The sequence below is a fragment of the Podarcis liolepis genome (assembly GCF_965112155.1).
Source record: "Podarcis liolepis genome assembly, chromosome: 2".
In the NCBI taxonomy this organism is placed as follows: domain Eukaryota; kingdom Metazoa; phylum Chordata; class Lepidosauria; order Squamata; family Lacertidae; genus Podarcis; species Podarcis liolepis.
The window spans coordinates 107,974,210-107,985,502 of record NC_139555.1 but is presented as its reverse complement, the minus strand read 5'-3'; the positions used below and the strand labels follow the sequence as shown (position 1 = coordinate 107,985,502).

General features: G+C 50.1%; 1 protein-coding gene across 1 annotated transcript; it reads right to left on the bottom strand.

The window, feature by feature from the left end:
- Positions 1–225: 225 nt before the first annotated feature.
- PPP1R11 (protein phosphatase 1 regulatory inhibitor subunit 11) lies at positions 226–10,699 on the bottom strand. The gene is made up of 3 exons (XM_083493614.1): positions 10,387–10,699; positions 7,328–7,436; positions 226–3,399 (listed from the first exon to the last, which is right to left on the bottom strand). Exons 1-3 carry the CDS (start codon positions 10,450–10,452, stop codon positions 3,179–3,181), a joined length of 396 nt encoding a protein of 131 aa, XP_083349740.1. The 5' UTR covers positions 10,453–10,699; the 3' UTR covers positions 226–3,178.
- Positions 10,700–11,293: the final 594 nt, after the last annotated feature.

Sequence of the window (11,293 nt, the reverse complement as noted above, 5' to 3'; positions counted from 1 at the left end):
ATTCCTTGAGCGCATTTCTTCTGTGGAACTCAAGAGAGCACACATATTGTTCCCAGCACTGTGAACCATACAAGTGGTTCAGATTAAATAAATTGGGTTTTCCGTGCAGAAAACAACAACACCAGAACTGTTACAGCATATGCCTTCAAACCATAACTCAGGCTGCCTCTGTTTCACTGTGAATTTATATAATGCAGCTTGCAAAATGAAAAGGCACCTCTCAGATACGTGAGATCTAGTTTTAATTTTTAAAAATAAAATAAAAGCATGTTCCCAGTCCTCAGTGTTGCAGAAATAAGCTTTAAAAGTGAACACACTGTCTGCTGAGGCTGGAGAGGCTGGGTAAGAGGAATTACAAATGGCTAGGCTGAAGGATATCATTCAGTTTCCTCTCGTCACCCTGTCTGCCAGTTGTCCATATGGCCCATTGCTTGTTACCGTGCTAGGAACACACACCCCAGCATGCTGGAGGCAGCAAGGTCTCGACTCATCCCTCAGCGCATCTGCTAAACGGCAACTGTGTTTAAACGAACCAGAATTTAATTGGTGTATCAAATAATCACAACACTTGCGTAATGTATGCCATTTGTAATGAGCTTGACAAAATTTGGCATTTGGGGTTGCAATACATTTGAGATGGGTGCGTATCTTATAAGCCGGTTGAGCAGCACAGGACTTAGGGCTACTGGAGTGACCAAGGAAGCAAAGATTTCTGTACAAACCTGCAGGCATTTCTATCTTAAAACTCCGGAGGCACCTTCTTAAGGTGTGGCATTTTCCTCCTAGGGCAAGGCAGGAGAGAAAGCAGCTTCGCTAAGGAGCATTTTGGCCCCCTCTTTTCTTTTTTTGCCGGTAAATGGGGATGCTTATTATTCGTAGAGCAACTACGTGCGGCTACAAGCTCAGCGGTCCCACTTGCTCAGCCTCCCGCCTTGTGGCCAATAGGCACTTCCAAGGCCAACAGAGGAAGTGCCCAAAATGGACCAGCTAAACAGGTCACATTTCCTTCATCCAAACAAGACAGGCCAATAATAACACCAGAGTCATGACTCGCCTATGAAGTTCCTCACCCTGCCTGTGTACAGAAATCTGTGGCTTACCCTAGCGTAGTTGCTCCAAAACTGTGTTCAACTTATTGGAGGAACGTAGGACCCCAGGTGATGAAATCCTCAAGCCCCACACCCCTGACTTTCCCTTGATTTGGGCCAAATTGTGCCTGCTATGGAAGGCTATCACAAAAGAGGATGGTCAGGCCCACTTTACCCATCAGGCAATCTGAACACCATGTGACGGGAATGAAAGCGTGCTGCACAAAAGAAATTCATCAAGAGGCTTCCCTGAACCCAAAGCACTTGCTGAGAGAGGAGGCGGCGGCAGCAGCAGCAGCCCATTGCACCTCCCATCTCCTGCTCTGCAATGTGTTCTTGCTCAAAAGAGTGACTGATGCAGAAATGGAGGGGGTAAGCTTTGAGAGCAACCGTGCACCACTTGCGTTCACTCCCTGATAGAGAATCTTTTCAGATCAGAGTGCGACGTGTGCCTGTTTTAATTCAGACAGGCCTATGCCTCAGCCATCGGAAGCTGGAGAAGTGCTGCTGATTTCTCCAAACCAGGCAGAGGTCCCCTAACTTGCTCGAAACCTTGTGGGAAACGATTTGCCATGTGGTTCTCTGGGGTAGTGCGGCGTTTACCGTAATTAGAAGCAAGCCGACATTGGCACACAGGGGCCAGAGAGGGTTCGAGGCTGTACAAAACAGAGAACTGAAAAATTCAGCCCAGGACTTTTTTCCTGAAACCACGGGCAGGGAGAGTGACAGAGTGATCTGTGAGTCATGCAAGGGAAGGTGCCCCTGTCCCACATTGCAATGCCACGATCCCTTTGCGGTCATGCAAGATTTCAGGAGGGGAGGGGGGAGCTTGTTCAGTATGATTCTGCAGCCAGAGCATGGAAAGTCAACAGAAGGCTGGTATTCTTCACGCAAGGTCATGAAGTCCACCTTCTGCTGACGTTCCTCTTCACCGTGAAAGCTGATCAGGATCTGTTTTATTCGATCGTGGACCTTCTCCAAATGAGGACCAACCCTGCACCCTGGGCAGATGCCAGAGTCCTACCACAGCACATAATTCTCAGCCGCCTTCCACATCCACAACGCCTCTTCCCCAACTCCAGCACCAGTTTCTGAACCCCCACCCACCACCTCACGAGTTAGGTGCACCCACCCTGATTTCCTTCCTTTTCTCCCCAGCCCCACTTAAAAGAAAATATATCGCAGCCTTCCATAACATAATGAAAAACAAGCATTGTTGGGTTTTGTTTTGGTTTTTTTTAAATAAAGGAACCGTGGAAGGGAAGGGTACCCTCTTAGAAAGACACAACTGAAGACAACCAATCACAGTTGTTGTAGCAGTGCGGAGGAGGAACCAAGGGCTCCTGGAAAAGTTTAGGACGGTGGGAAAACCCCATAGCTGCACCCTCGAGGCAGCCGTGTGTCAGAAGCAGTGGCCCTGCAGCGGTGGGGAGAGGAGAAGTGGGGGTGGGACAATCAGGGATCAGAGAGGGCAGGGTGAGAGTGAGAGAGAATGAACTTCATTGAGGGCTAGAACTGGGCTGATTAGGGAAGGAAATTACTGGGGAAGGACAAGGGGAGGAGGTTTACAGGCAGAAAACGGAGGGGCACTCAAAGCCGGGAACAGGGAGCGAGAGGGCATGCATGTCCGACAGGAGCTCGGGCACAGCTCCATTGCTGCCCTTTTCTGAAGCAGCACCCGTTTCCCACCTTGTTTATCACTGATGCAAATATTTAATGAAGAAGCATGGGGGGCAGAAATTCAGCCAAGAAACCCAGCGGGCTCTCTCTCTCTTTCTACATTCCACGTTGGGTGGAGTGAGGATGGGTGTCACCAGACGGACTCACCAGCCACGGATGGACAGATAGACAACAGTAGCAGCTCTGGCACAAGGCAGGTGGAGAGCTGGATGCACGTGCCCTCCCCTCTCCTCCCTCCCCCTCCCCTCGCCCTGGGACCGAGGCAGCACCAGCGCCGGCACAAGACGGACGGGTAGCTGATTGTGCGGGCCCTCCCCTCCCTCCCCCTTGCCCCTGAGTTGGGGCAGCGTCAGTCCCTGTTTGGGGCGGAAGCTGGGGCTGCCCTCCCCCGCCCCGTGGCAGGGAGGGGTTCAGTGCTGCATCGCCCCGGCGTGGTTCTGGTCAGGTGGCTCCGACTTCTGGGGGCTGCTCTCTGACGGGCAGGGGTCTCCCGCTTTGCCCCGCCCCTTCCCGTGCTGGCCTTTCTTGTGGCCCCGGATGCAGTGGGCGTTGCCGCAACCTTCGTCGTCCTCGTCTTCGCTCTCTGTGGAGCTCTCGCCAAACGCCCGTGGCTTCTCGTAGATGCAGCAGCCTGTGTCGGGACAGAGAGCGTTCAGAAGCAAGATGGCGAGAGACGTCAAGGTAAGGAAGATGGGAGAGAGAGGGAGGGAGGGAGGGAGGGAGGGAGGGAAGGTTTAAGAATATGGGTCATCATCCAGTGTGTGGAGCATCATGATGTGGAAAGAAGGATGGGGTTTAAGAAGAGACAGGGTGGGAAAATGGGATGGAGGAGAAACATTAAGCAGGAGGGAAAACAGGGATAAGGAGAATATGTAGGAGGAGAGGAAAAAGAAGAGGTGCATCATGACGGAAGAGAGGAAACAGCAATTACAGGGTAGCAGAGCATTAGGGAGAAGAGCGTAAAGGGAAAGGCACAAGGAGGGAAGGAAAAGAGGGGCAGAGGGAGAAGGGAGAGAGAATCAGACAACAGCCTGCTAGTGATCAATATCCTTTGGGAGCAAAGGAGCAAACCCTCTCATCTACCAGTAATTCACCCACGTGGACATCTTTCAGACAGCCTCAGAAGATTTATCTTCTGCGCAATGTCGGCTGCAGGTGTTGAACCTGCGTTGTCAGAGTGAGCAATTCAACTCTCTCTCCTTCAGGTGTGGCCAGGGAGCCAGTGGACAGGCACAGAAGCAGAGGCCAAAAGGATGAGAAAACCTACTGTCAGGCTTCTCCACTCCTCGCATGTGAAGACAGAGGAAGGAAGGAAGGATTCTCTCCTAGAATAAGGCCTACTGCAGCCGGAGGTATCCCCCCAGGAAGGAAGGCTATAGCTGAGTCAAGCAGCCTTAAAGCTTTCTACCTCCACCTTCACCTCTTCCTTATAAAACCTGTTAAGCAGTGCCCAGCAACATTCCTTGCAGTGACGGAAGACTCTCTGACCCAGCGGAGGCTCCCGTCAGGTGAATGGGAAGGGAGGCCATTGTTAGTGATCCCCCCCCTTCTGCTGCCTTCAGCAACCTCCCATGCTGTGCTGAAGGATCCCCAAACCATTCTGTTCTGGGGGGGCACTAGAGAGGGGATGAGGAAAGAGGAGGAACCAGCAAAAATGGCCTCCAACCCCATTCTGTTGACTGAAACTGGATCAAAGTGGCGCATCCTTTACATCCGTGCAAAGGAGAGCACTGGATTCGGCCCACAACTGACATTCAAGCATAAGAATGGCAAGATCAAGAACAAATGCCCAGCACCACACACACACAAACACACCTTTTCTCCTCCTGTCTGTATTACCCCTCACGTCTCAGTCTATATGCTGGTTCCTTCCCTCTAACACTTCATTATATTGTCGTTTCATGCATGTGTATAATGTTTGCACCTAATGACTGCAGACAGCTTGTGCCCTGGAAAATCTCGCAGGTACTGCGATGCAGTTTTATTCTCCGTGACCTCCTCCTGCCACCGCGCTCTGTTCCAATCAATCCAGGCACTGCTAAGGTAGCAATTCTTCCCCTTATCCCTTTGCAGCTATCACTTGACGTGCTCCCTTCAAGCATCTAGATACAGTGGTACCTCGGGTTACATACGCTTCAGGCTACAGACTCCGCTAACCCAGAAATAGTACCTCGGGTTAAGAACTTTGCTTCAGGATGAGAATAGAAATCGTGCTCTGGCGGCGCAGCAGCAGCAGGAGGCCCCATTAGCTAAAGTGGTGCTTCAGGTTAAGAACGGACCTCCGGAACGAATTAAGTACATAACCAGAGGTACCACTGTAGAAGCGCTGAGCCTCTGGGATTCCTGCTGGCAGCTGGGTGCCAACCACAGCAGGAACATCTCTGTCCGGCATGGCGTAAGCAGCCTTTGGTCTCCAATGCCTATCACTTCTAATCCAAGCTCTGTCATGGGAAGGTAAGAGGAGCCCTGCTCCTATGGAACAAAGGCCCCTCTAGCCCGGCAGGCATCCTGTTCTCAAAGTGGCCACCCACGAGCCTATTGCTGACTCATATTCAATAAGCATATTATTAGAAGACGGCAATCAGCCATTTTCAGGGGATGCTGGCTAATGTGGGATGAGATTATTGTGGCTGGGCCGGGATACAAAATCACACAGGTGTTTACCCGCAAGTAAACATACCAGGGAAATCTCATCTGCACTAGTCTACAGGCCTCCTCACACATAAATCACAACCGATACTGCCATTCCAATACACTAGACCAGGGATGACGAACTGTGCTCTTTTCATGGTCCATGTAGCCCTCCAGACAGTAGTGTCAGGCCAGAAGAGTGCCTTGCCAATCAAAAGCAGCCCCTCATGAGTAGACAGGTGCTATAGTAGACCTGGTGCATCTAGCAGAAAGGGCTTCGCAGACTTGGCAGCAAATACAAACATTGATGCATATACGTGTCAGTGCATTGAAATATGGAACATTTTGCTTCTTAAGAAACAAAAGCTTTTGCTTCCCTTTTCCAGTGAGAAAACCTTTATACACCTTGATTAAAATTAGGGAGAGCTGCCAGTGGATATGGGGTGGAAAGAGAGCTAGAATAAAGTGAGGGAGGGAATAAAGTTGCCCCAGCCTCAGATCTTGCCTAGAACCACCAGCTGGTCATCCCTGTGCAAAACTGCTCCCAAACACCAGCAGACAAATAACCCCCCCCCCAAGCATTTCTACTACCACAATTGCTATAAAGTTGAGAGCTAATAGCGAAGCTGAGAGTGATGGACTGGGACCGAGGAAATCTGGGCTCAGATCAAAACTTGGCCATGAATCTTTGTCTCAGGCCAATTACCGACTCTCAGACTAACCTACCTCACAAAGTTGTTTGTAAGGATAAAAGAATTAAATGGGTATGGCCAGGTTTTAGAAGGAACGGGGAGAAGAGAGGAACCATATCCACTGTCCTAGATGCTTTAGGAAAGTACAGAATAAAAATGGAACAACAATAATAAAATGGTGGCTAACTAGCCAAATACAGTGGCACTTCGCAAGACGAATGCCTCGCAAGACGAAAAACGCGCAAGACAAAAGAGTTTTCCGTTTTTTGAGTCGTTCCGCAAGACAAATTTCCCTATGGGCTTGCTTCACAAGACAAAAAGTCTTGTGAGTTCTTGCGAGTTTGTTTCCTTTTTCTTAAAGCCGCTAAGAGCTGCTAATAGCCGTGCTTCGCAAGACGGAAAAAACGCAAGACGAAGAGACTTGCAGAACGGATTAATTTCGTCTTGCGAGGCACCACTGTACTTAATTCGTTCCGGAGGTGTGTTCTTAACCTGAAACTGTTCTTAACCTGAAGCACCACTTTAGCTAATGGGGCCTCCAGCTGCCGTCATGCCGCCAGAGCACGATTTCTGTTCTCATCCTGAAGCAAAGTTCTTAACGTGAGGTAATATTTTTGGGTTAGCGGAGTCTGTAACTTGAAGCGTATGTAACCCAAGGTACCACTGTACATCCCTAAAGCTATGACTCCTCAACAGGTGATCCACAGACGACATCTGGCTTGCTGAGCCTATTGGATTGGGAGCATTGGGCACCCAGCTTCCCGGCTGTTCCAGGTTACTAAGTTTACATGCCACACTGTACTGCTGTGCACACCAAAGGACATAAGAAACGATGGCAGCTGGGGGACAAGTGCTGGTGAATGCCGGGAACAAAAGGCAGCATGACAGACACTTGGCTAGCAGACTCCATGATCTCACCACAGAACCAGGGAGATGGGTTCATGGGGGGGGGGGCCCTCTGGGGATACAATGAGAATACAGTGGTACCTCTAGTTACGAACTTAATTCGTTCCGGAGGTCCATTCTTAACCTGTTCTTAACTAGAGGTGTGCTGCCACTGCCACGATTTCTGTTCTCATCCTGGGGCAAAGTTCTCAACTCGAGGTAACTCTTCCAGGTTAGCGGAGTTCATAACCTGAAGCGTTTGTAACCTGAGGCGTTTGTAACTCGAGGTACCACTGTATAGTGAGGAGTCGGTCTCTCAAAGTAGCCGAGACAGGTGGAAGCGTGGCTCACATTTGGAAGATCTGCGTCCCAAGTGCTCATTGTCCACCGTGTCACTTGACCATTCCACTTTCTTGGCCGGTTTCCGTTTCCTCAGTTTGATGGTGAGGCTGCGATTCTCCTGTGAACGTAATGGTGAGAAACAGGGAGAAGATCGTCTCATGCGTAACAGAAAATGGTATACCGATTCCCCCATTCAATACACGAGTACCTGATTGTCAAAAACTTGAGTCCTCCAGGAACACTTTCCACATCAGCATGTCTGCCTAGGAACTCTTGGCATCTGCCAATAGTAAATCCATGTACAATTGCAGAGGATTCTGAAGTCTTAGCGGCTCCTCCTCTCATCAAGCCAATATGACAATATCCTCATGTCACAGGCCTTCCCACAGAAATAAGAAAAAGGCCTGCAGAGGCGTGTCTCACTGCCTGTTTCCAGCCATTTTTAAATATCCCCTGGGGCAGAAATGGGAGGCTGCCCAAAGAAATCAATTGAGAAACCCAAGATTTAACTGCAGCTATAAGTAATATGATCTCAGGTTCTAGGGGTCAGATTTGCATTTTCTTTGCACCACCATAAAAAGCACCAGCCAGCCAGCAATTTAACATGCAGCAGTACGGTACTGTAAAGCAACACATTACATTTCAGTATATTTATATGTAACCATTTTCAAAAGCACAGCCATGCCAGTCCGTTGTAGCAAAAGCAATAGTCTTGCAGCACGCTGAAGACCAGTAGTAAGATTTGCCATGAAACCAGTGAAAGGCAAGGGCAACCACTGACACTTTGCTGTAAAGGAAATGCCAGTCAGATCTGCAGAACCCATTTATAATCCCCAACTACTTTCAAAATCAGCCATGATTCTGAATTTTGAAAATGTTAGGAATGCTCCCTATCTTAATTTGTGTCTCATGCTGCATCGTGTGCGTATATTAAGTTCAGTGCTTTTATTAAGGAGTGTTAAAGGATGAATCCATTACTTTTACAGTATTGGCAAATCCACTGTACTGTGTCTTTGCTGCCATCTTTTGGAGGGGCAGCAAGAAGTAAAGAAACACACAAACGTCTAATCACAGGTAAGCTAAAATCCTGGATTTCTTCACTGATTCCTATGGGCAGCTCTCACTTCTGCTCTGGTGAGAAGGAAAAATAACTTGTACCAAACCCATAAACTGGTTCTGCAGTTGGGAATATTTTAGAAACAATGGGAAGGAAGACCACAATGCCACACAGGATCTACACATAGTGGGACATGCAATTGTTTATCAACCTGCTTGTTTTGTACTGAAATTTAAAATGTGTTTTATTTAATCCCTCTGAATCTTCCTTGCTTTCATTCCCACTCCTTAGGTTGCCAGTTTCCCTTCTACAGCTGGTTTGTTTTCCAAAATCTGTGAAAAGTGACTCTGATACCCAGCAGATTCAGTGGGCTTTGCATTACGGCCTACTTAGCTTTTGTAAACTGTTCCATAGAATTAAAGCTGGAACAAACCTTGCAGGCAGTCCAGCCCAACCCCTTGCTTAATACAGAATATACAGAGCTGTTTAGTTTCTGAGATAGAGAGCACCCATCACGACATAAGACAATTGGCTCCATTGCTGAACTGCTCTCCTATTGTTTCTCCTAACGTTTAATGAAAATCTGTAACAAAACCATTAGATCTAGCTCTGCTGCCTGGGAAATCAGAGAACAAGCCTTTGACATCTTCTGTGTGAGAGCCCTTCAGGTACTTGGAAGAATGCTACCATGCTTTCCCAACTCCCAGACTTTCAGTACTGCTAACTATCCATGCTGCCTTCCTCTGAACCAAGCTGTCACAGTGCTTACAACCAAGTAGCTATAAAAGCACTTCTGATTCTTTCTTACTGTAGCTGGAACACAGGGAGCTGCCTTATCACAAGTCAAACCACTGGTCCATCCAGCTCAATATCATCTGCACTGACTGGCAGCAGCTCTCTGGGGCTTCAGACAGGGTTATTACTCCAGTCCTATCTAGACATGCCAGGGATTGAATCTGCGACCTTCTGCATGCAAAGCAGATGCTCTACCACTGAGCTACAGCCTGTCCCCCCTTATCCACTTAAGCGCCTTCCGCTTATCCATTTGCTGTTGCCTTTGCAGCCTAAATCACTTTGCTTATTAAGTGCACTGAATATATTTGGATACTGCTGCCATTGCAAATGCACAGGAGATGGGCCAAGCAAGGCAGATGGGAATGAGAAAACAACTGATAATGGTGGCGGACCCGGAGACCTGAGTGGTTTAGCAATCTATTCTTTTCTATGTGGCCCATCATGAAAAACAAGCATGCAATACTGGGTTAAGTTGTGCAGGCTCTCTCTCCAGCTCACAAAACCTTGACTCTGACACCCAGCAACTGGTATTCAAATGCATTACAGTGGAAGACACAGCCATCACGACAGCTGCCAAAGGCTTCACTTCTGCAAAAAGCAGGCTGGCTGACTCACACAAACCTGCAGCAGCGGCAGCCATCCTTTTTGCACAGGAGAGTTGGCATGGTGCAGTAGTTTACAAGCGTTAAAACTAAGAGCATGTGGGCTCAAATCCCCACTCTGACCAAAGCTCATGGTGTGACCTTGGGCCTCCCAGCCGTACTTGACTTGACAGGGCTGGCTATGAGGATAAAATGGGTGCAGGGAGCTCCTTGGTGCAGGATGAAATAAGCGCAGGGTGCGGATCCCTATATATATATAAAAGAGCCCTGTTGCATGGTCAACAAGAGAAAACGATGAAAGGAAAGCGCAATGCCTTTGGATGCCCCACCCTCGCGCGCTCAAAGGAGCATCCCACCTCTGGCTATGACAAACGCCCACAGATGCACCTGACTCCCTCCGTGAATCTGCCTCACCCCCCTTCCAGAGGCATTCGCGGTTGCTACGGCAACCGAGGGGGACCCGGACCCAGACACCGGGGGCGCTGCTCCTCCTCCTCCCCCCCACCTCCATCACCGCGGTTGCCATGGCGCCGAACGCAGCCCCCCTCCCGGCCCGCCCGCTCCCCACCCCCCTTCGCCCCGGCCCGGCCGCTCCCTCGGCTCCCCGTCCTCACCGGCTCCGTCACCTCCGTCTCGGTGACCGTCGAAGAGGCTCCCATGGCGGTCGTGGACTCCGCCATGGTGCGGTTGCCTGCGGCCCTGTCCGCCGTGGCGCCAGTTGCAGGGGGGACGGGGATTCGTAGGGGCCCGAAGCCAAACCTCGCCCGGAGCTTTCGCAGCCTCGGGAGAAACCTGCCGGCAGCTGTTCGGACGCGCCGCAGCTCCTCTCCCTCTTTCGTTCTTTCCCTTCCTCCTCCACCTCCTCCTCCTCCTCCTGCAGGTGCAGCAGCCTCTCCCTCAGCCGACTTCCGGCCCCGCCACTTCCTACTTCCGCTCAGGAGTCCGTCACGTTAAGCGGTCCCCCGGCTGGGCCCTAGAGTCATTTCCGCCGTACGCGGCAGGAGGAAGAGGAGGAACAAAAAAAAAAAACCAAGAAAACCAAGAGGAGGCACCGGCGCGCGCGTAGTAAAAGGCGGCTCGGGGATCGCGTTGTTTCGAGAGAGGCCTGGCCTTTGCTCAGCAAAGTCTGCTTGCGCTTGTATGGTCGCAGAAGTCATTCGGCATTGGCTCTCCGCTTTTGCCAGGCATTATTTTTCATATTTTGTTGGGAGCCGTCCAGAGTGGCTGGGGAAACCCAGCCAAATGAGTGGGGGATAAATAAGTAAATATATTATTATTATTCCGAGCACAATTCAAATTGTTGGTGCTGACCTTTAAAGCCCTAAAGGGCCTCGGTCCAGTATTCCGGAAGGAGCATCTCCACCCCCATCGTTCTGCCCGGACACTGAGGTCCAGCTCCGAGGGCCTTCTGGCGGTTCCCTCGCTGCGAGAAGCCAAGTTACAGGGAACCAGGCAGAGGGCCTTCTCGGTAGTGGCGCCCGCCCTGTGGAACGCCCTCCCACCAGATGTCAAAGAGAAAAA

Coding starts and splice junctions, on each gene's coding strand:
- PPP1R11 (XM_083493614.1), bottom strand. CDS start 10,452: ATGGCGGAGTCCACGACCGCCATGGGAGCCTCTTCGACGGTCACCGAG. Junction 7,437..10,386: donor AGACGGAGGTGACGGAGCCG/GTGAGGACGGGG, acceptor TTACGTTCACAG/GAGAATCGCAGCCTCACCAT. Junction 3,400..7,327: donor GGGACGCAGATCTTCCAAAT/GTGAGCCACGCT, acceptor GTCCCGACACAG/GCTGCTGCATCTACGAGAAG.